Raw genomic sequence first — 26,175 nt, 5'->3', positions numbered from 1 at the left:
GTCACAGGTTAATTCAGACTTTTACTCTCAGGAAAGAGGCACTTTAAACCTGAGGTTTGAGTATGGAGAGGTAGAATTATTCTAAGTTGGTGACAGCAGACCACAGCTTGGTAAGATGCATTAAGAGATTTGGTTTAATATATACAATTTAAGATGGGTTTAGAGGTTTTGCAATTGTCATGAGGGGACCTACACATATTGTGGAATTAGATTAAACAAATTCTGAGTCTGAGATCTCAGACCCGGCAGAGCTACACCATCACAATCCTGACACATGGAAAAGGCTGCAATTCACTCAGTCTCCATCACATCTTGGACTAGGTATGACACGGGGTTCGTCTCATCCACTGGCATCTGGACCCCATGAGGTATCCCTATCTTGAATTTACCAAGATGGTGAAAATTGGACTCCACTCTTGATTAAAAAGAAGGATCTGGGCTTCCCTGGTGATGCAGTGGTTGAGAGTCCACCTGCCGATTCAGGGGACGCGGGTTCGTGCCCTGGTCTGGGAAGATCCCACCGGAGCCTGTGCCCTGCAACGGGAGAGGCCACAACAGTGAGAGGCCCGCGTACCGCAAAAAAAAAAAAAAAAAAGAAGGATCTGCAGGGACACAAAGGAACCTTGTTGTATTTTAGGGTTACTTGCCCTCAACGGTGGTGTCCCAGCCCACCGTGTGCTTCTCCTTGTTGACATTTGGTTGTTCCTTTGACATTTGGCTTTGCTCTCATGTACATTACATTTTAAAAGTTGTGTAAAAAGCTGTGCTTTTCCTCTCCAGCATACAACACTGCAGCAATTGTTTCCTTCATGTGCTTCTCCTACTACTTTAATTGGGCTATTTGGATATGTTGCACGTAGTCCGCTGAACATCTCTATTCAAAGAACAGTGTGTGTTGTAATTTTATTCACCATAGTTATTGTGTATTTGTCAGGACATATACCAGCAGATTTTTTTGTTGTTGTTGTTTTTTGCGGTACGCGGGCCTCTCACTGTTGTGGCCTGTCCCGTTGCAGAGCACAGGCTCCGGACGCCCAGGCTCAGCGGCCATGGCTCACAGGCCCAGCCGCTCCGCAGCATGTGGGATCTTCCCGGACCGGGGCACGAACCCATGTCCCCTGCATCAGCAGGCGGACTCTCAACCACTGCACCACCAGGGAAGCCCTCTTAGTTTATTTTTAATGATGTCTATTAGGTTTTAGAAGATTTTACCTAAACCAGCTTAATTATCTAACTGCTTCCTAAATTATTTCGTCTTTTTTGGATAGATACTAAATCCTAGCTCATAGCCTCAAAAAGGTAGAATTTCCAGAGCCTCATCTAGAACAGTGAATTCAAATGAAAAAATACAAAGCCCAATTTGGGAAGATATTAGAATTCAAGTACTAGTGTTAGAAAAACTAGTAACTCCTGTTTGACTGAGATAATTAAAACCTTTGAGACTTCCATCTTATTTACAAAAGAGTCTAGGGGCAACAATAAAGTTAACTTTGTATAGGAAAAACTAGATACAATATAAAAACCAAATTAGGTCAGAATGCTAAAAGAACATAGCAATTATTGATCAAAGCATTAGGATCCTATTTATTAAAAGAGTTTTTGAAATGGTACCAAATAATTTTTATTAGTTGTGTTTTGTATTAGTAAAAAGGTATATTGTGTTGCATGTATTTGTCATCTTGCATATTTTACTTTATACCTGTTGAAATCTTATTTTCACCTTCATGTTAGGTGCACATCATTGCCAGCTTTCACTAAATTGTATGAATTATTCGATCTTTGCTTTACCGCCTGCGAATATTTAATACACTGTGAAACCAGTTGGGGTTGGGGTGAGGGAAGGTATGAACTAAGGGAACTCTCACATCATGAGGAATTTCCCAGTTTTTTATTAGTTCCCTTAAAGGTTAGTTTCTTCATTAAGTTAAAGCTCAGGCATTAGAGGTTATCTCCCTAAAAGAGTTCTTCAGAAGATTCTTCCTACTGAGAGATACTGGGAACTCCCCAGCCTTTCAGCAGTTTTTTTTCAGGTCCTTGCTGCGCTCTAAAGGTTGATGGACACACAAAGCTTCAGGGTCATAAATCTTTTCCAACACTGCCTCCCTACCATAGCATGCCTCCTTGTCTCCTTAACTCTCTCCATGGTTCCTATGTTCTAGCCATCCAGGACTGTTCCTTCTTTTATCAGTAGAACATGTTAAGCCATTTACTCCCTGCTGCCCCGTCTAGAAGGCATGGGCATTGTGTTTTTCATCTTTGCGTACCCAGTTTCTTCACATAGTTATCGTTCCCGATATATACGACCCAACTGATAATTATTGCATAAAAAATGGGAAAACAGTGATTGCTGGGTTTTTTTCCAGTGCTATTTGAAAAAATAAGTGAAAAACTATAGTATAGGTATATAAATAAGAGAGAAATGAAAACTGTCCTTTTAAAATACACTGTTATTTATTTATAAAATTGAATAACTGAATCTGATGCTTATGAAAGTAAGGAGGAACTCTCAGAGGTTCATGATACTAGAAAAATGAAGAATTTGTGCTATAACTTGATTCTTCATACCCTACCTCAGTCATGAACTCCATGTTAATATACTTCATTACCAACTTTTCACAGCTGTAAAGAGCTGTTAAAGGTAAGATCCAGACTTACCTTTCTTTAGAATATTAAAGAAATGTTTATTACTCAAATATGCTTAAGATCTTACCTCTCTTTCAAAAGGCTGTTTATCATCTTTCCTTTTTCTTACTGGAAAGTGACAGTGCAGCATAAGAGAAATAGTTCTGGATAGGGCAGGAACAGGAGTTGGGTTCTTTCATTGATTTAGCAGCCACTTCATGAGAGCCCACTTTCCTTAGTGCTAAAGGAATTTCCTCATGTGAACAATGAAGAAGCTAGAGGATATAATCTCCAAGGTCATTTCCAACTCAAGTATTCCATAATTGTAAGCCAAGAGAAAAAAATTACTTAGATTAGGAATTATGACCATTCTTGTTGAGAGGACTGACTTGCAAATACATGGGCTCTCCATGTAGCCTTTATTTCCATTTTATTTTGCTTACTCTTAATTCTTCCCCCAGAGAAGAAGAAAGTGATTTGAGTTTCATGTACCTTTGATTGGTTTTTTAACTTGTTTTATATTTCTGATCAAAGATTTATAATCAGACAAAAAACAGTCTAATAAAATGCAATCTAGAGATTTATTTCTGGATTCATTTTTCATATTGCTTGTGCTCCTAATTAGATTGGACCAATAAGAATAAGGCAAATCTATTGAAGCTTTATTTTACTGATAAAACAAGCAACATTTCCTTTGTGCTATGTCTCCTTTATGCTAGGTCAAGCAACAGTTAACGATGCCTGATTGGGATAGTTCAGACTTAATGATTATACTCACCACAGTTACAAATCATTGAATCAAACAGGAACACACAACGTAGTACACTCATCCATTTATTTAGAGAAAAACAAATAAATTAGTTAACTTTAACAGCAGATATAACAGCTATTATGAGAAAAAAAATAAATATTTCTGAGTGCAGAAATAGCCATTAACTTAGCCATTGACATAACTATACTGTTGTTTCTCTACAATTCTTATCTTATAAGCCATCTCAGTCCATTTTCATAGTTATTGGTCCCATATGTTTTCATTTATGTTTAGCTACTGCTTAGAGTGTATTTTATTAATGATTTCTTGTTCTCCCAAACTGAAGCATCTCTCTTGCTCCTTACATTTCCCTCTCTTCCTGTCCCTGGGGCTGGCTTTGACTGCCCTTTGCGGAGGATGTCTGTGTGCTGGTGTGAGTGCTACATATAACCACCCCCCATCCAAGAGCAGCCTTGTGCTTTTACTATCCAGTTCTTTAGAGCATCCAGATCTTCAACCATAAGGAATATTTTTAAACAATCCTGAAAACAAAGCACAAAGCACAAAACACAGTTAACAATGCTCACTCATAAGAAGGTAGGAACAAACCCCAAATCATCAATAACCCTTTGGAAATTAGAAAACTAAAAAACCTTGTGGCAAAATGTGTTTGTTTGCATTTTCTAAAAGTCATTATGCATTCTTGTGGGTCTCTTTACTAAATAGTATCAACAATAAGATAAAGAAATAAAGTGGAATATAATTTGGGAAGTCTAAATTGTGTTTAGCATTCATGAAATATGCTTCTACACTAAACTGTATCAAGACAAAGGAAATGAAGTAAAGTAAATCTTTGACAAGTAAAATTCAACTTCTGAGAATTTATTATTTTTTTCCAGAGGTCAGCCATTTAGTGTCATTAACCTTATTAAGTAGCAACACACAAACAAATATATGTCAATTATGCTCAAGTCCCTTCCAGCAAATCCAATGAACAATTTTTCATTCAATTTAACTTGACTTTTCAGCCACAATTAACGCCATTGACCAAACTCACTTTTTTGATATAATCTTTTTTCTTAGCTTCTAGGAAGACATATGTTCCTGGTTTTCTTCCTACATCCTTCACCTTTCCTTTTCAATATCCTTTGCAATCTCTTCTTTCTAGATCTAGAAAATAAAAATTTAAATGTATTCAGTTTTGATTCTTAGATACCCTTCTTTTTTTGATAGACATTTCCTCTGCAGGTTATCTCATTGACCTATGAGGTATACTCCAAATGTGGATTTCCTTTAAGCCCATCTCTCACTGTTCTCTAACTCATGAAATGCATCATCATCAATCTAGTTTAAAAGCCAGAAACACAAGTGTCTCCTCATACCTTGTACTCTCTCGCCCTATAAACTCAATCCATTACTAAGCCATATCAGTTTTACTTACTAAATATTGCTTACTTCTCTCCATATCTCTCCAGTTCTGACACTTTAGTCTACATTTTCCTCTTGCCTATACTGCTAGGCTAGCCTCCTAACTGGTCCCCTACTGTAGGTTTTTGCACACACCCTAAAGTCCCTGGTCTGTGAGGTTATTTTAAAAAGAAAGACCTCAGCATGTAATTCTCCTGCTCAAATACTTCAACAGATTCCAATTGTTGTATGGATTAAAAATCTTTAACATGAACAATATGGCCTTGCTGTCACTGTCCCCACTCTTTCTCCATCCAGCTTAATCTTAATCCTCTGCCTCACTTCTGCATTCCAGGAATGCTGGTCTGCTTTACTTCCTGAACTTTTCCTTCCTAATCTCCTACCCCAGGGCCTTTATATGTGCTCCTCTCTCTAACTGAAACACTCTTCCTGTCCGCCTTCCCTAGCACTATCTTCATCTGATTAATTCTAACTCCAAGTTTTAACCCAGCATCTCTACCTCAGTGGAGCCTGCCCTGATCCATACTTCTCCCTGCATATCTCTTTGTAATACCAATCACATTCTAATTTGACATCTCTGTGTGTGATATTTCTCAAATTACCTCTCATTATCTGCCTCTCATTAGACTCCAAGGTCAATAAGGGCAGAGATGCTATCTATTTAGTTCCCCGTTTCATGTCCAGAACCAAGAACACTGCCAGACACATTGGCTGCTCAATACGTATTTTGTTGGGTGAAAGTATATCACACATTAAGTTTCCCACCCAACCTCAAGTGATCCATCTGTCAGAGACCCTTGTTCCAACAGCCACTGGCTTCCTGATAACATAGGCACAGCCCTTTTGGAGAAGGTTATTGAGCTATTGCATAAAGCAGTGCTGCTTTTGACTGAAGTAGAAAGAGCTGGGCAAAGAAGGGAAGGACAACAAAGGAAAAAAAACAAATATAAAACGATGAGACTAATTCTGTTTTCTGTCTTGGAAACTAACATCTAAAACAACCCAAAAGAATAATATCCAAAAATTTTCAAAAAATCATTGCATCATTTAGAGAAGGCTTCTTTGAAAGATATTTCTTTGAATATGCTAGTACACTATTTGTTTTAAAACTGCCTTATTTTATTACATATTAACAGTAAGTTGTTACAAAATAGGTGTTAGAGGGAGGTAAGGGTAAGAAAAGACATAGTTCTTATGGTTGCTCTATCTAATGCCTGCCATAGAAAAGCTTTGCTTTTCGTTTGTTTCTTTCTTTGTTTCATCATTCATGGCATTAAATATCTCCATTAGAGAATCTGTTCAAGTTTAGTCATTAAATTTTTGAGACTTTTTGACATTTTTTGAGGGGGGTGCGGGTGGGGTCCAGTTGAAAATTTCAGCACAGTCAAGCTTCAGCCAGTGGTCTAGAAGAGTGTTTTTCTTTTTTTTTTTTTAACTTTTATCAATTGCCTTTGCATAATTATGATGTTTATGCATTTTGCATTGTTGATGGAGATGGCAGAAATTGCTAATTGTTCCCTAGTGTTTCTTTTTCCTTTCTTACATGGCGATATAACTTTTATTGGGCACGTGTCCACCCAGGTAATTATTGCACTTTCTGACTCCCTTGCAGCTAGGTGTAGTCATATAACTAACTAATAGCCAATGGCATGTCAGTGGAAGTGATTTGTACAAATTTCTGATCATGTCCTTAAAAGAAGGGCACAGTCATGCTCTCCCCCTCACTGACTTTTTCCTTTGTCTGGCTGCAGTGCTAACAAGGGGATGATGGATGAACCATCCAGAACTATGAAAATGGTATTACTAGTAAAACAAAATAGAGCCTGGATCCCGTGATCAGGGAGCCATGACATCAGCCCTGAACTGCCTCATTCCAGATTTTTATGTTAAAGAGAAATGGGCATCTATCTTTCTTAAGCCTCTGGCATTTTGCGTCCCTGTATTACAATATAAAACCTACATTCTAACTAGTTTTAAAGATGTGTTACTTAATTTAAAAAATTAGAAAGAAAAAACAAACTAAATTATTTGTTCAGTCAGTTCAAAGGCTAGTTTGGGGAGTGATTCTCCTCATGAATAGATATGTACTTTTCTAAATCACAATGATTACATTTCGTGAGTTATATCTGAGGGCTCACATCAAAGTATTCCGAGAAAAGGGAATTAAGATTTACTGGAGATTTTACATATTTACTCATTTAAACTCCTAAGTAATTGTGTCAGGTAAGTATTATTAAGGTCCCCAGCTAATGATTCCTGAGCAGGCATGTCAACACAGGTTTCTCAGATCTCAAAACATATTTTCTTCCTGTTATAATTACTTTCAAGTTATTTAAAGAGATATTACAACTATATGAACACCTAATCGATAATAAATATAAACTATTTGAAGGAAGTGTAAAATTGCATTGCTTTATATTCTTACATTTATTTTTGCAAATGTAGTCACAGACATGTTGAAATTCTAAGAACTGACTCACTCAAAACTTAGAAAAATTAATTTGACAAAGGAAAATATCCCTTTTATCTTAGCCCAATTTACTTACTTAGATTATTCTTTTACATTAACTGCTTGGAGTTGAATACTCATAAAGTAAAAAAGAAAGGCTTTTTATAACCCTAGAAAGTATTTGCTCTGCTCTCTGTCCTATCATTCTCTTTACAAGCTGTAGGAGAAAATTGTGTTTAAGATAGGTTATGTAAACTATATATAAAATTCTCCTTTAAATGGCTATTTTGGCACACTTTCATAGCACACATTATGAACAATGGAACAAATGAAGTTATTTTCTTATTTTTCTTTTACTGGTGAAACTTAAACAAGCATAGCAATTCATTATAATAAGAAAACCAAGATGTTTTTAGCTCAGCCATTGGCTTTCCTTTTAGATACCTGAAGGTAAAGAGTAAAATGCTATTTGATGGATTTTTGTCTCCTATTACGAACATTTCACAACCCTCCTGTGGTTATTTCACTGAAATCACTTCTCTTGTTAATCAAGATTCTTTACTATTATTGTATTTCTCCACCAGATTAAAAAAATAACTTAGTATTCTGTGGTCATCCCTATAGGTTTCTTCACCCAACATCAATATTTAAAAGCCCTTTTCCTTGCCTCACTCTACTATTGAAGCTGAGAAAGCCAGATTCTCACAACATTTTTAACCACCCATGCAGCTAGAGATGGTCATGTGAGACAGTTTTAGACAATGAGACCAAGGGAACATCTTTAGAGCTGTGGCTCACAATAGCCACCTTCCCCATTTTCCCTCCATCTATGCCCCTTTTCTCCCTCTTTTGGCTAAATATGAATATGATGTTTGGAACTACAGTGTCCATTTTGAAACCATGGGACCACAATTTATTCTTTATTTTACTTAAATTCTATTTCAGATTTTATTCTTTCCTCCGTGACTGGAATGTAGTATTGTGAAACGTAGTGTGTTTAGAATGTGAAGCCATAAGTTAAAAATCTACTTATTAGCTCTGCAATTTTGGCTGTAACTGATTTTTTGTACCGTGATTATAACATCTAAAAAAATAGGCATTTAAAAAATCTACCATTCAGGAATGTTATAGGAGATAAACTATATAAAACCTAATACATTATAAGTGCTTAACATGTGATAGTTATTATTATTACTTAAGATTCTTTGAGTCTATTTCATTGTATACATTTATCCTACACCTAAGATATACACCCTTTCACGTCACTCCATGCATCTTAAGTATCTCCCAACTGCTTACATTACAGTGCTCTAAAATCCTTTTAAGGACAGTCTCTCAATGCTGTCATGCTCAAAAGGTGTCCACCCCCCTCATCCAAGAAAGAACAAATAAAACTTTGAAGGAGTGCTCTTATGTAAACAGCTATTCACCTCAAGGAATTCAGCTTTGTATAATGAATATCTTCTGTTTTTTTCTGGTTTGTTTGTATTTAATTAAACTTTTAATTACTAGAAATTTTAGATTCACATGTATTTGTGAAACTTGTAGAAATAATAGAGAGAGATCGTGCATTTGGTAGTACGTTTGTACAAGGAATTTGTCCATTCCATCTGTGTCGAATTTATGTGTTTGGAGTTGTTCATAGTACTCCTTTATTATCCTTTTGATGTCTGCAGGGTCTCTAGTGGTATCTCTTATTTCATTCATGATATTTGTCGTTTGTATGTTCTCTCCTTTTTCTTTGTCAGTCTTTCTGGACGTTTGTCAATTTTATTGATCTTTCAAAAAAATCAACTCTTTGTTACATTGATTTTTTTCTATTTTTATATTTTCAAGTTAATTGATTTCTACACTGTATTTATTATTTTCTTCTTTCTGCTTGCTTAGAATTTATTGTAATATTTTTCTAGATTCTTGAAATGCAAGCCTAGATAATTGGTTTGAGAATTTTTTCTCTTTTTTAATATATGTATTTTGTGCTATAAAATTTTCTCTCAGCCCTGATTTAGCTGTGTTTCACAAATTTTTATATGTTATATTTCACTTTCATTGAGTTTAATCTACTTTTTCATTTCCTTTGCGATTTATTCTTTGATTCTGGATTATTTAGAAGTATTGTTTGCCTTCCAAATGTTTGGAGACTTTCCCATTATCTTTATGTTATGGATTTCTACTTTGATTTCATGTGGTCAGAAAACATTTATGATTTAAATTATTTTAAATTTGTTGAGATTTGTTTATATCCCAGGAGATGCTCTATCATCCTTTATGTTCCACAGGCACTTGGAGAGAATGCCTATTCTGCTATTGTTGGATGGAATGTTCTAAAAATGTTGTTTAGTTCCTTGTTGGTTAGATCATCAGGTGATAGTGTATTGAGTTTGTCTATATTCGTGCTAATTTTCTGTCCATTTGTTCTATCCATTTTTGAAAGATATATTTATGTCTCCAACTGTAGTTATAAATTTGTCTATTTCTCCTATCAGTTCTGTCAGTTTTTACCTCACATATTTTTGCAGCTTTGGTGCATACACATTTAGGATTATTATGTCTTCTTGGTGGATTTATCCTTTTATCAGTATGTAATGTCTCTTTCTGTTTTTGGTAATCTTCTTTGCTACAATGTTTACTTTACCTAAAATTAATATAGCTACTCATGCTTTCCTTTGTAATGATTCCATGATATATATTTTTTTATCCTTTCACAGTATCTGTCCATACTGGTGATTTGAAGTAAGTTTCTTAAAGAGTGCGTGTAACTAGATCATGTTTTTAGTCCACTTTACAAATCACTGTCTTAATTGGTATGTTTAGACCATTTACATTTAATGTAATAATTGGTATGTTAGGGCTTTAGTCTGCCATTTTACTTTTTGGTTTTAGTTTGCTCTCTGCTTTTTATTTATCTAGGGTTTTTCTTGTCTTACCGTGTTTTACTTAAAATTTTTTTTAAGATTTCTATTTTGATTTATCTCTTGTGTTTTGAGTACATCTCTTTGCACGTCTCTTTTAGTGGTTGCTCTAGACAGTGTTATATATTCATAACTTATCACAGTCTACCTATATTGAAATCTCATCTCCCTTTCTTTCCCTCTACCCCTACCCCATTTATGATATATAAATGCCTTAGATATTCCATCTACATACATTTAGAACCACATCAGACAGTATTCTAGTTTTTGCTTCAAACACCAAACATAATTTAGAAAACTCAAGAGGAGAAGGAAAGCCTATTGTATTTACCTATTTTTTTAATTTACTGTGTTCTCTCTTCCTTACCCCTGTTCCATGATTCTTTTTTTTTTATCATACCCTTACTGTTTAGAGAACTTGTTTATTCCTTGTTTTAGGGTATATTTGCTGGCAACAAATTTCTTAAGTTTTCCTTCATCTGAGAATGTCCTAATTTCCCCTTCATTACTGAAGGATGTTTTTGCTAGGCATAAGACTTTTGGTTGAGTGTTCTTTTTCTTTTAGCACTTGACAAATACTGTGCCTCTTCTTTCCTACATCTGTGGTTACTACTGTGTTTCTAATTGTTTTTACCCTGTAAGTAAGGTTTTTGTTTCTCTCTCCCTTATTTCAAATTTTTTTCTTTATTTCAAATTTTTTTCTTTGTCCTTAATTGTTGAAGTAACTTATGATGTCTCTCAGCATGTGATACTTTGGGTTTAACCTGTTTGTGGTTTGCTCAGTTTCTTGAATCTGTATGTTTGTCTCTTGCTAAATTCAGGATGTCTTCAGTCATTATTTCTTTGTGCACTTTTTCATCCCTACCCTCTTTCTCCTCTCCTCCTGGGATTCTAAATTACATGAATGTTAAATTTTTGTTATACTCTCACAAGTACCTCACACGCTATTTTTTTTTTCAGTCTATTTTCTCTCTGTTGTACAAGTTGAGTATTTTTTATTGTTCTAGCTTTAAGTTTACTGATTCTTTCCTCTATCCTTTCCATTCTGCTGTTGAGCCCATCCACTGAGGTTTTATTTTGATTATTACATTTTTCAGTTCTAAAATTTCAAATTGGTTGTTTTTTATACCTTCTATTTCCTTGTTGAGGCTTTCTATTTCCTTGCTGAGACCTTCTATTTTTTATTTATTTATTTCAAGAATGAGTGTTATTGCTTGTTGAAACATTTTTATCATGGCTGTTTTAAAATCTTTGTCAGATAATTACAAAATTCTTCTCATCTGGTGTTGGCATTTATTCATTGTCTCTTTTCATTTAGTTAAGAGATCTTTCTGATTCTTGTTTCTTGTATGATAATTGATTTCCTATTGAAATCTGACCATTTCCATTGTATTTAAGGAGAAGAAAAGGAGAAAGTGTAACTCTTCCATCTTCCCAGAAGTAAAAGTCCATAATTCTAATATCTTTTAAAATAGATATTTTATGTATTTTTCTCTTTTAGGAAGAAATACTCATTATAATAAAGTTACTTATAGAAATAAGTATATAACATCTTCATATTCAAATAGAATTGTGATCTATAAATATATATGCAAATTACTTTTTAAGTATATTCATCAATCCCACATTCCATCACAGAGCACTGAAAAAATTCCCTTGGAAAAAGTCATATGTTTACTTCATTATTTTGTAATTATTATTCTGTCTATTTAATTTTTTTGTCTATTTCATATATTAGTTTTTCTGCTTTCTTTTTCTCATATTCTTGTTAAATGGAGATCTATGTGTGCATGCTTATGTATATATGTTTATATTATTTATATATATTTAATTTTTCCTAAAACCAAACAGTATTGCCAATATAATTTTATCATTTTATTCTGCTCTTATTTTTGTATCAAGTTGCTCATTTATAACTAATGTCTTAGGTTGGTTGTGAATTTTGCTGAACAAATATTAAACTACTCCATTTTAATTTTTCTGCTTGGAGAACAGTTGTGCCAACCTCATCAAGTATTCTTAGGGTTGCACAATTTATTTTAAGGAGAGAAAAATTTATGGCATTTTCCAATTTCGATGCCAGTGTTTAGAAATGATGCCTATTTTCATCTTTGAAATTTAAAAAGAAGCATAACTACTCAAATCAGGTTTTTCTAGTTAGGGTATCTTCTGGGGAGAAATTTTTTTGGGATTATGTTAGTAAACATTTCTGTGATTTTTCACAGCTTTGTTTTGTGTTCTGTACAGTTTATTTATATGCAGGTATAATACTAGTAGCATGATTATGAAATTGAAAACAGAAGTGATTCAGCTAGTTATCATAGGCTAGAATATTAAAGGGTATCTGCACTCTTTCTTAATTAATTAAATATCCTTTTCTGCATAGTGAGAGCTTTTGTTCTGATTCTAAGAACGCTGCTACTTCATTTTAAAAGTTCAATGATATAAGCTGTAGCATTTCTCACATTAAAGTGTCGTAGTGCCTCTGTGGGAGAAATTGTACTTCTAAGATTCCTCCTGGGAACTCATGCTCTTTTGAATTCTCTACGTCTCAGAATTTCAGAGCTGAAGGAACCTGAGGTTATCTTATGCCTAACTTATACAAGAGTGTAGTAACTCTATGACACACTAATCTCTACTCATTAAATCTTGTACACTTTGGGGAAGAAATAGTAAATTTATCTCTATTTTAAAATGTCAGGGATGAGATAATAGCCTATGCAGAACTCTCATGGCCATTGACACAAGTTTTTAAGAAACTTTATAAACTAATGTTAGGGTTTTTATAATTTCTTAATTCCTTTTATCAAGTCCTATAGCTAAAACATATTCTTTTTGAGCTTTAGCGTAAAGAATGTGCAAATATATTGCCAGTAATGTTTTGCCCCACTGTTCCTATCAAAGGCTTCCTGAAAAGACTGAGTAATAATTAATATAAAGTTTTCACAACATTATTTATAGAATAGGTCCCACTCAATATCAATATTCAACCACATAAGCAGTCATAGTTATGCTGATACTTAAATAAGCTTAATTTAATCCACATAACAAACATATCCATGTTACGCATTGTAGGCCTTAAACAACTCCTTGTTGCTTGATGAATTAAAATCTTTTCGTCAGACATACAAGGCACTTTTTGAAATGCCCACTTCCTCTCTCTCATTCTTCTGCAGTCTTATGGAAATTCCTGAAATCCTTAACCAGGTCATGCTCCATGACACCTCCCTGACTATATGCAATTTGTGCCTTTAGTCCAGAGCTCCTTATTTGCATAGCAATCTCAACTTTGGTCATCTCCTCCACAGAGCCTTTCCCGACTGTTTCTTCCTCTGTGGAATTGAGCCACTTCCCTTTTTGCCTGCCCTGTACCTGACCTGTAGAGATTTTGTATAATAATACCTAGAACTCAGTTCATTGCCGAAAAACAATAACAAGTCCCTGAATGTCTTCTTATTTTTTATTTTATTTTTTTTGCTGTATGCGGGCCTCTCACCGCTGCGGCCTCTCCCATTGCGGAGCACAGGCTCCAGACGCACAGGCTCAGCGGCCATGGCTCACGGGCCCAGCCGCTCCGTGGAACGTGGGATCCTCCTGGACTGGGGCACGAACCCGCTCCCCTGCATCGGCAGGCGGACTCTCAACCACTGCGCCACCAGGGAAGCCCCACTGAATGTCGATGGCAGAGCTTGTTGTCTCATCTCCCCTCCATCTGCTTTTTTTTTTTTTTTAAATAAATGATCCGGAGCAAAGGGCTTCACATAGTTCATAGCATTAAGTCAATTAATGTTGGGTTTTGCTTTGCATTACTTAGCTATAGATTGAGAAAAAGACTTTCATCCTTTCTCTCCACTTCTAGGTAGGACTTTTAGAAAATCCAGAAAGGCCTGAACCACTTTATTATTTGAGGTGCCCAGATTATTGAAAAATGAAGAAATAGAGTAACATCTTTTTTTTTTTTCAATCCAGTCATTTAATTTCTGTGACTCCGTATTGGCAATATGTATAATTTATTTGGAAATCATTTCAAACGTCTTTATTGGACACTTTTGTTCCACAGTTCTCTCTTCATCCATGGCTTTGTTGATTGGCCCACTTCCTCAGCTTTAATCAACTATGTCACACGTCGATTTGGTCCCAGCCATTGCTTCACAAAACTCAGTTCAGAAGAACAGTGGCCTTTGCAATAGGTTATGTCATTGGTAATAGAACACTTAGATTCTACATGGCTCCTCCCAAAATGTTCAGATTAGGGAAATAAAGTTGATATATAGTTATTTTATATTTAAAGGGGAAAAATAGGCCAAGATGAATATTTTCCCTCACTTTGACACAGAAATAAAATAATCTATTTAAGACTATTCCATTGCTAACCCTTAAGGTGAAGAATCAGACTCATCATTTTATTATTTCATTTATTAAAATGTAACATGTATTTTAACAGAATTTATTATTGAAACAAATTTCAGTGTTATCATTGACCACCTGTTGTGCTCTTCTAAAATTAGTGAGTATTTAAGTAAATTAACTCATCCAAAAGCAAAGACTTATTTCTTGCATCCGTTCTTCTATTATTCTAATAATTGGCTTTTAGGCAAGTCCCTAATGTTTTGTATTATTCTTTAAAAAAAAGATGTATTATTAAAGATTACTCAGTATGTACTCCAGTCAATAATTTTCTATTATATGACAGTAAGATGAGTTTCTCTGTTTATACCTGAACTAAGAAAAAGTTTCCTTTTCATTTGAAAACAGAATGACATTGATGAACTTGATCATATTCTCACATCAACATTCAAACAGGAGATACCATGTTATGAGTTCCGATCACTCGAAACTGAAATCTACCCTCAAAAAGAATGTGAGTATTTTCCAAATGCATCAATTATTCTGTTTGTCACATTTCAGTATATGTAACTACTTAATAAATACTATAGCAATATTTATAATATAAATATTATAGCATTGCTGATGAAATGTTTTGACAATTCCCATCCCCTGGTGAGAGAAGTGGTTTTTATTCTAAGGAAATACTTGGATAATGTGTGATGAAAATTGTTCATCATAGCATTATTTATAATTACGAAATAACTTCCAAAGATAGGTAACAGATCTAATAAATTTTGGTGCATCTGTTAATGCAACCATCATAAACAAATTTTATCATAAATTGATTTGCTGGCTGGAGTGATGCTTTGATATATATTTAATCAAATAAAAGCAGGGTATACAGCAGTAGATAGAGTGTGATCCTCTGTTTTAAAAAGTACATATGTTTAATAGCATATGTTTATATCTATGTATATATATACATATTTATAAATTGATGGTCTGGACAGATATGCATCTGCTAACAGTTATGTTTGGGTTGTGCAATTTCGGAGATGACATTTTTTCAGTTTGCTTTTTCTGTGTTTTGTACAATGACTACATATTATTTTTATCATGTAAATATATATATACATATATAAAGAAAAGCATATATAGGAGATACTATAAAAAAATCATACTTCTCAATATTAGCACAAGCTCAGTAGCATACTTTCTATATTAGTTTGTCCCTGTGTAGTTGGTTGACACATTGTTTGTAATACATTTATATGCCCAGTATGTGCCAAACACTATGATGGAGATGTAATGGTGAGTAAGACAGGTATGGAGCAAAAGGATATTAGAGATCTCCTGTAGGCATACTGTAGGACTAACGAGCAGAGATTTTTTTCTGTATATTTTCTGTGCTATTTGAAGCAGTTTTATCATCAGGCTGGCAGGCCTGAGGGAAGCGGGGAGAAAAGAACAGGAGCCTTAGGCACAGCCGACTGTGATTCACCCAGATGTGCTAGAACCTGCATTATGTATGGTGAGGTTACATTATGGGGAAAGGTCAATGGTAGGCTGGTTCTGAATAAATAATTTGTGATAGTAGTGCAAACTTATTTTAATTTCCCATATACATTTTAACAACACAATTCACTACAAAGGTTAGACATTAGGTTGGGATAGAAAAGGAACATGACATGATCTCTCACTTAAGACACTCATCATTTAACTGGAGAAACAAGATAATATATATGTAATAATAGAAAGAAACAAGGTGTTACACTTCATGAAATTCATTATACTGATAAAAGAATTTTAGAGAAAAGCTGGATTATTCTGCAGGATATGCTTCCTAAAGGAGGTGGGATTTGACCTAGGTCTTGAATTATGTGTCTCAGTGAGAAAAGAGAAAGGAAACAGGAATTCTAAGGAAGAGAAAGTGTATCCAAAGGTATGAAGATGGAATTATTACACAACTTTACAAATTCCCTCAGCATTATATTTTTTTTAGGGTTGTGGAACCAGAATTGTGGGGTTGGAGAGGAGAGGATGGCTGTGGTCTCTCATTTTATAGATAAAGAATTCAAGGTGGGATTGAAAGTGCTTCTCAGTGTCTCATTTAGGTTGTAGGATATGAATTTTAGAGTTGGAAAGGATGGAATAGACTTGGTCCTTTATTTTTTAAATTTTTTTTTTTTTTTTTGCGGTACGCGGGCCTCTCACTGTCGCGGCCTCTCCCGTTGCGGAGCACAGGCTCCAGACGCGCAGGCTCAGCGGCCATGGCTCACGGGCCCAGCCGCTCCACAGCATGTGGGATCTTCCCGGACCGGGGCACAAACCCACGTCCCCTGCATCGGCAGGCAGACTCTCAACCATTGCGCCACCAGGGAAACCCCCTTTATTTTTATAGAAAAGGAATTCTGGATTGGTTCAATTGGAGCACCTGATCATGTGGATCTGATTCAATAGGTATGGGGTACAGTCAAGCTTCTGCTTTTTAAAAAAACAAGCCTCAAGGTAAAGCTGATGCTGCTAGTCCTCAGACCTTTCACTGAGTATCAAGGGTTTAGAGCAGTGGTTCTCAAACTTGGTGCATATTATAATTAGCTGCAGAGCCTTAAGAATATCCCATGCCTAAGCCACACCCCCAAATTAATGAAGAATCTGGGAGTGGGTTCCAGCTATCAGTACTTTTTAAAGTTTCCCAGATGATTCCAGTGGGCAGCCAAGTTTATCGATCCCTAATGGTTTCATATTACTCTCTCTTTACAAAGGTTAGAAAGTTAATAGCATATGAAAATTTTGAACCATTCTTAGAATGTAATGATTATTCTGTATTTGAAAAAATATTTTTATAAGAAATTGCATTTTTAAAAAGAAGCTAAAAATGGAAAGTTCAGTATAATCTAGGTAGTTCATTCAGAAGCCATATTGCTGGGTATCGCTAGATGACAGATGCTATTAAACCCATAACAAGCAAATAACATAACATTAGGTTCTAATTCGTAGAAGTGCAAAATAACATAATACAAATTACATAAAATATGCAAGATAGACATGAATATGGCTGAACTCATGTTTCGCTTGCCTCCTTGGCCCTATAATCTTGGATCAATGTCAGCCTCAGAAAATCTGGTCTTTAAGACCTTGCACCTATATTTTCATAATGTTTAAGTTGAATTGATGGTGAGATTTGAGAAGCCTTTATACATAAAGTGGAATTAATGGTGGGTTATTGAAGAACTTCTCTAGAAACACCACTAGAGATATTCTGAGAGGTAAATTCAGCAAACAGTGAATTGGGTGTATTTCTGAATGTCTATCCCTGAAGACAGTTCTCCAATTATTTGGTGAAATGTTTCATTTATTAAACATTTATTTATTACTCTGTATTTTAGCTGAAATAAATTGGAGGTTAGGGCATTGTGAGGGGAAATAATCATAAGGAACTGACAGAGCATACTTGAGTTTTGACCTATCCTAAGGAGGAGACATGGAACTACCCAGAGATACCTATTGTTCTTTAAAAATATGAAATTAAATGCTGTGTTAATCAAAACTATTTATCTTATTATTATTCCATCCTCTTTTCTTTTCCAAGTTGATTCTGGTAAATTCTGGATTTAGTCCCTGTCACTTCATTTATAATAAGTAAATTGCTATTCCGTGCCACTATGTCTTGGTCATTTTCACTTCTGTCTAGCCAATAAACTTCCTCATTTACTTTTTTTTCCCTTAGTCAGGCAAAGTTGAGGGGGGTGGGAGTGTTGCAGAGATAAGATGAAAAGTGCACAGGAAATCAAATCTGCTTTAATGTTCTCTTACCCTGTAATGCTTCATTATTGAATTAAAAATACCATTTCCCATTGATAAGAATTTTCCACTGAAAAAGTTCTCCCTGGAAGTTGAATATAATAAAAGGTTTCCAAATGAACTTGATATATTAATGCAATGTATCATACATGCCTTTTGAACATAACAGAGAAATAATTCATAACAACTTTCTAGTGTGTGACTCATCAGGGCTTGTGAAATCAATATAGGAGATCATAACAGACAATGTTTCTGATATATAAGACACTAGAATAGAAGATATCAGAGTGCATCCCTTAAAATAAGAGTATCGCTGTGAGCAGCTTCCATTCTGGTTGTAATTGTCCGTATAAACACACATGGTCTGAGCCACCAGGAAATCAGGTTGAATGACTTGACTTGGTGCAGTGGTGAGGTAGAACAGCACACCTGGACTAACACAATTGCTTTAGTCCTTCTGTAGCTCTCCCCTATCCTGAGTTTCAAGCCATATTCCAGAGTCTTATAAGTCTTAAACTGCAGCAGGTATGTGAATTTCCCTAACTTCTCTTCCGAACCCTTTCCAAGGCTGGGTAATGCTGAGGATCTCTTGTTATTGATAGGAAAATAAAGTAGTATAGCTTGTTTTTAAAAGTGGCTGGAGTTGCAGGTTAAATCTCCGGAAGTAGCAGTCTGGGGAAAAGGAAACTAGGTTACTTTGAGGCAGATCATGTACCTTCATCCAGAAAGGAGAATGGCTTAATAAAGCCCATGCCAGTTTCTAGAAAAGCATGTCAAAATGTTTAACCATTTACAAAAAGTAGTAATATCTTAATCTGAAACAGGACAGCATATGATCACCAGCGACATGTGGAAATGTTAATTCAGTATATTATCTCCTAAAATGTCTGTGAAATGAGGAGCATGTAACTGGATTTTCAGTACACATGTAGTAGTCACTGTGGCCCTAGGATTTATCTTGGACTTCTAATATCTTTAGGTTCACAGAAAATAGCTCATTTGCTATCTGAGTAGAGGAGAACTGAATGTCACTGAGTTGTTTCTTTTTATATCATCAAATGATTTAAACATGCAGAAAAATACAGAAAATAATATAAAAAACACCTGTACCTGTCATTTAGGATTGCCAAATCTTAACATTTTGTCACGTCTGCTTCACATCTTTTTTTATAAGAAGTAAAATTCTACAGATATAGTCGAATTTCTGTTTTCCTTTGTGATTCCATACACTTGAAAAGTAACCATTACTTTAATTAAACTTATTGATGACCATTCCCTTGCAGTTCTTCATTCTTTTACTACATACATTTGTTTCCTTAATTCATATACAGTCATGTGCAATTTTGTAGATTTTGTGTAAATGATAATCATACTTTTTCTTTAATGTACTATTTTTGCCCAGTATTAATATTTTTATATTTATACATGTCTTTATGTAGAGCTAGGTCATTCATTTGAAATATTCTGTAGCATTGAATTGTTTGACTATACCACAGTATGTATCTGTTCTCCATTATTACCCATTATTATTAATGGGTAATAAAGTTTTCAAGTGTTTTATTGTTGCAATTAATTCTATGATGAACATTCTTGCATATGAATTCCTATGCATATATGTTATAATTCCTCAGGAGATACAATTACCAATAGAATTTCTGAGTTAAACAGGTATGTACTTATTCTGTAGTGCTAGATATTTTCAAATTTCTGTGGAAAATACTTTTACTAATTTATAAATAATTCTACCAGCAGTATTGTGCCATTGTTCCACATCTTTTCTATGTTAAGAACTGTGAGTTAAATATATTTTTTGCAATCTAACAGCTGGGAAGTGGTATCTCACTTTTTAATTGACATTGTCATTACAGATATAGTTGAGCATTTTTCTTCTGTTTATTTACATTTCATTTTTCCTCAGTGAATTTACATTTAATAGTCTTCATTTATTTATGTTGGTTATTTTTTTCTTACTGAATTTTGGGAGATTTCTCTCTCTCTCTCTCTCTTCATATATATAACATATATATATATGTATATGATACATATATATATCATACATATATGTATCATATATATGTATCATATATATATACACATGTATATATTCTGGATAGTAACATTTGTCAGTTTTATACATTGCAAATGTCTATTTAATTGATAGCTTGTCTTTTAATTTATATGTTATATTATGAAGCATATAATTAAATTCATCATAAAACTTGGTATCAGAGCTGATCCCCACCTCATTCTTGAAATTAATTTTGCTCTCCTTATTCCTTTAGTTGCCCTAACGTTTACTTGTCTTTTAGTTGTCCTATATTTAGGATCAATTTGTCAAATTCCATGAAATACTCTAATAAAATTGAAAGAACATTGTAGATTAATTTAGTAAAAACTGTCATTTTTACTGTACTTAACTCTCTCTGTCATAAGCATGATATTTATTTGGGTGTTTTTACGTCTTTCCAAAAAAAATATTTTTTAAATTCTTAAAAACCGTTGTTAGATTTATTTCTGTTTATTTCATGGTTTTGTTAACATCAAAACTATTATTTTAAAATTATTTGTGACTACTCCTTTTCTTGATACCTATGGGATTGAGCCAGGAATCTTCTAAATGTAGCATTGTTCTACATGGAAAGAAAAGTTTTTGAAAATGAGGAATTACTAATCTCATTCCCTGAAAAGAAAATTAGGAACAGATGGAAGCAATTATCAAGGATATTTTACAAAAAAAATTTTTCAGTGTCTTCCCAAAATATGAATTTCACAATGCATGAAGTTGTATGGACCTTTCTAGTTTTCATTTTAAACCACTGGAGAAGAAAATTGGGGCAATGAAGAAATCAATGCAAAAGAAAAGAAATGGTGAAGACTATTTCACATTCTGACATGAGAAGTAATAGATGATAGGAAAAAATGTAGTCATGTAAACTCACTTCAAATTAGTAACAAACGCATCACTGTTGGGTAAATACACAAAATTAGGAACAGATTTACACATAACACATTATCAAAACTTGTAGAGCTTGAGTGAATTGGAGCTTTGGCATGTAAATTGACTGTAAAATGATGGATTCTTCCACTTCATTTTTTTTGATAACACAACCTACCAGTACAGATTTTTACATATCCTACGAAGGATATTTTTAGCATATTTTCAAGTTAGTTTTATGAATTGATGGTTTAATTAATTAAACAACCACTTTGAATCCTGCAAAATGATTTTTTACTTGATTAACCAAAAAAAAAAAAAAAAGCATTTTTTTCAGTATTATACTGCTATTATTCACTTTTACAGTGTTTCTTCAAGGAGTCTGTAGATCTCCAGATGTGAAGTTTGAAAATGAATGCTTATAAAGATGACTATGGTTTAAGGATTTAAGTAAAAATTAGGAAAAAAGGAAGAAGGAGGTGGGGGGAAAGGAAGAAAAGTTTATGTCGGGGCTAGAATTTGGCCTTCTCCATACTTGAGTTATTCTCCAAACCAGGAAGCACCTCTGACCTTGAGTCTACTGGGAACATAGGGAAGACAGAACAATATGTCTTGCAGAATCAAAGAAACTTCCCTGATCTCAGGCTGCATTGTAACACTGTAGAGATAGGCCATGTGCCATCCTGAGTCCAACAAGCATTGAGGCCAACCCTTGACCACTTTGACCAATGAGTGGTTAACCTTCTCCACCTCTCAACAACATTCATAATTCGTTTCTCATTCTGCTCATTGCCATCACTGTAACATCACATAATTGTATTGTTACAGTAAGGGAACAGTTGTGTAATAATTGAGGATTCTGTAGTTATAGATGAAGAAGGTGAGTCTGCAAATGTAATATTTTCTCTCAATTAAGAAAACTTTGATCAAAAAGATTCTGTTAAGGGCTTCCCTGGTGGCGCAGTGGTTGAGAGTCCGCCTGCCGATGCAGGGGACACAGGTTCGTGCCCCAGTCCGGGAAGATCCCACATGCCGCGGAGCGGCTGGGCCTGTGAGCCATGGCCATTGAGCCTGCACGTCCGGAGCCTGTGCTCCGCAACGGGAGAGGCCACAACAGTGAGAGGCCCACATACCGTGCAAAAAAAAAAAAAAAAATTCTGGTAAGCAAAGTGTCAGACACTCTCCTAGGCACTACCAGACACAGGGGACCATTATAGAAAAATCTGTTTTTATGCAGTTTTATTTTAGTGAGGGCAGCAGAAAAGCAATAACAAAATAAGCAGTTTTATTTCAAAAGGGATACTGGTAATGACAAAAATACAGTAAAGTGAGAGTATAGGGAGTTAGGAGGTGATGACAAGTCATGCAAATATTTTAAAATGGTTTGGTATCATCTAATTTACATTTTAAAAATTGTTGCTATAGAGAACACATTACAGGTGTATAAGAATGGAAGCAGAGAAACCAGATAGGAGGTCATAGTGGTCTCAGGGAGACATGATGGTGGCTGTCACCTGGTGTTGCCAGTGGAGGTGTTGACACTTGCTCTTACTTGATAGATATTTGAAAGTGACGATGGTGAGACTTGCTGACATATTGTCAAAAGCCCAGGAAGGAGGTCATACGTGGTATTCACAGCCATGGCCTGGATGAGATCATTCGATAGAAAGTATAGTTCAGAGCAAAGGTCTGAGTCCTGGGCAATGCAGTATTTAGAGATCTGGAAGAAAAGTTTCCATAAAAGGAGACTGACAGCAGGAATGCCGGCTGAAGTAGGATTATGGTGTCTTGAGACAAGTGAAGAAAATGCTGCTGAGGGAAGAAAGTGATCAACCATGTCACATCCTACTTCAGAGAGTAAGAGTGGAAAATGCCACAAAATAATTTGTGATTTACAAAACTATTCATTAATACCAAAAATGCCCCCCAGTGGATCCAGGTGTTCCCCAAATCTTTGTACCAAGAATACCATGTAGATCTTTTGGTTTCTCCTTAAAGTCTGTATCAATGGGTAGTGTCTCTAAAGCAAATACTGGGAAGATAAAGAAGTATAGTTCTGATTAACTGCTCCCCAAGACCCCCCAGATTCTGTAAAATATCTAAAAGTAATTGAATATTCAGACCAATTGAGAGAATGCAAGATGTTAACAAGCGAAAAAAGAAGCACTATCCAGGAGAAACAGAGGAGAGGATTATGTCAAGTTTCTATTAACTGCCATTTGGACTCATTTTCTTTGTAGTGAACCTAAATTTCATTTGGTGTATACCTTCCTTCATTTTAAGCATCTCCAAAGTTGAAGATGGAGTTTAGGTATATAGATATTGGGAGAAGGAATGAATAGAAGCCTACAGGACAGATTATGAACAGGGCAGTAAAAAATATAAGGACCAGGATAGCAGATGAGGAAAAAAAAATGTAACCAATTAGGCTGAGAATCCAAAGTGTGTGATCACAGCAGGGTTAACAGCACACAATAAAGAACAAGCTTTCAAGCTCAAGCACCTTGCTTCATTGTCTCAGTTACTTTCACATCATTCCTATCTAGCTGAGAACCAGTTTCTGACTTGAGTCATCCTGGAAGCCAGAAAGATGAGCTTTCTCACAGAAAGTTGAGAATTGCACTTTTACAGAAGAAAATCTTGGCAATAATGGCAATCTGGGAAATAAGCATGACCTCTACCCATGATATTTGACTGACTATAAGAAATTGTATCCTCCATGATCATTATCAACAGAATCCAAATGGAGATTACTTCTGTAAGAATATGATGTGTGATGTTTGGTTGAAATATTGTTTCTAACAATGCTTTATTTCTCACAGTGCTGTCAGATGGTGTTTCTCTAAGAAATAATTAAGGGAAATATCTTTTAGCATTAAACTTTCTCTTCTATTTGAGTCTTTTCTGTTTACTACTCATAAGAAGATATTTTTAAAAATGTAAACCATGACAAAAGAGGGACACCCTTAGAGAAACTGAATAGAATGGAGAGAAGGTCTACTCCAGACATACTTTGTATCCTTTGCAGTTTTATTTCACTCTCTATTAGGTTAATCTCAATTTTATTGGCTGCCTACTCTTGCTTATTTATGCAAACCAAGCCCCATTCTTTTTTGTATTGATACTTTTGCTCTCAAACTTTAGTGGGCATCAGAGTCGCTTGGAAGGTTTGTTAAAACTCGGATTGCTAGGCCCCATTTAGAATTTCTGATACCACAGATCTGGGGTGGGCCAAAGAATTTTACATTTTTCACAAATTCATAGATGATGTGGATGCTATCGGTCTGTGAATCACCAGGAAACCGTTGATTGAACACAGCAGTAATGGGTGGTACAATTTCTTTTCTGTTCTTTCCTTTCCTTTTCTTTTCTTTTCTTTTCCTTTCTTTTCTTTGATAAGTTAAGTACCTGAATAAAATTGACATGAATAAAATTAAAGTCAAGATAGCAGATTTTTTTTTATTCGATCACTCCATGTCCCAGGACTAAAGATCATGGATACAGAATGAAGTAGTCTTAGAGTGATTGTTTATCTCAAAAATGCATTTTTTGAGTATCATTATTAAAAATAAAAATAAACCCTCATGAATTCTTAGAAGTTTAACACACCTGGCTTCAAACTAGGAACTCTTCTAGATACTGAGGGAAGATAGAGGAATGTGAGATAAATAGAATAAATAAAACCCATATACTCAGCGGGCACCCAAGAAGAGGGAAGAGAAAATAAAACCACAAAGTTAAGTGTCACTAATGTAGTGTGTTCTGTACTAATAAGAACCAACACTTGCATTTTTGTGTACTCTGTGTCAAGAATAATTCTAAGCACCTTACTTACTTTATCTCATTTAATTCCTCTCAACCAACCCATGGTAGGTAATATTTTAAACTCTGATTTACAGATGAGGCATTGAGAGTTTATATCATTTGCTCAAATGGTGGCAGGCCTGGGACTTGGATCCAGTCAGCCCAGCTGAGGTTATTAACCACTCCTCAGCCACTGCAGCCCTATACATGGTAAGGAGCTATAGCTCCAGGGGGTCACAGGAGCCCAGAGAAAGAGGGACAGTTGGAGGAAGCTTCCCAGGAAGATGATCTTACATTTAGAGGAAAGGTTATGAATTATTTCTGCTAAATTATTTAAAATTACTACTTTAATGAATAATTTATAAAGGCAAGTTTGAAATTATCTCAGATACTCTTTATGTTATTTTTTGCAGTCCCAGAAACATGGTGATTTTTGTTTCACAGTGCGTGATTTCCTTCAAATCACCACTTTTGCCTCTATGGGCAAATACTATCCTTTAGGAAGGAGCCCTGTCTCTTTTGTTCGTGGATTTATTCCTAGCGCCTAGAAGAGTTTCTAGCATTCAATAAATATTTACCACATTAACTTGATAATGGCAACAAAGTTAACCATAGACTAAAATCATTGAAACCCTGGTAAGCATTAGGTGTTAGACTAGTATTATTTGAGCTCCAAAAATAAAACAGCTCTTCTTTGTAGGAATATAAGGCAGCTATATATAATGTCACTTTCTCTTCTTTTTCTTTCCTTTCTTTTCTTTCTACCTCTTATCTATGGCATCTGCCATTAACAGAATGAAACATTGGCATATGAGCCTTCTGAATGTGCTGCCCTGAACTGTGTGCAGTGAGTGAGACACAGATGCTCATCTCCTGTGTTGACACAAAAAAATGTAGGTTTTTCAAGGTCAAAAGTAATAAGTTTAAATCTATAAGTTTATCGTAGGGTTAGGGAAAAAACATAAATAGTGTCCGTTAGTAACTGATAACAGGAAATAGTCTCTGTAATATTCACTCATTTTTTAAAGAAAAATGCAAGCAAGGGTTAGCTTCAATTACACACACACACACGCACAGCAACTTGCTTTTTTTATTGTAAATTGAATAAATTAATCCTTAAGGAACTCACTCTTACTTTTGC

The 26,175-nt window shown here is 34.9% G+C and overlaps 1 protein-coding gene across 5 annotated transcripts in view; it reads left to right on the top strand.

Moving 5' to 3' along the window:
• BANK1 (B cell scaffold protein with ankyrin repeats 1) overlaps positions 1–26,175 on the top strand; it is a 358,724-nt gene that overhangs the window by 147,581 nt on the left and 184,968 nt on the right. For all 5 annotated transcript variants that reach the window (XM_060299754.1, XM_030845095.2, XM_030845094.2 and 2 more), the window contains exon 6: positions 14,918–15,023. In XM_060299754.1, the coding sequence (XP_060155737.1) occupies positions 14,918–15,023 (106 nt within the window). The remainder of the gene's footprint in view (positions 1–14,917; positions 15,024–26,175) is intronic.

This window comes from Globicephala melas, chromosome 5 (genome assembly GCF_963455315.2).
Source record: "Globicephala melas chromosome 5, mGloMel1.2, whole genome shotgun sequence".
Classification (NCBI taxonomy): Eukaryota; Metazoa; Chordata; class Mammalia; order Artiodactyla; family Delphinidae; genus Globicephala; species Globicephala melas.
This window is presented reverse-complemented; position numbering and strand designations above follow the sequence as displayed.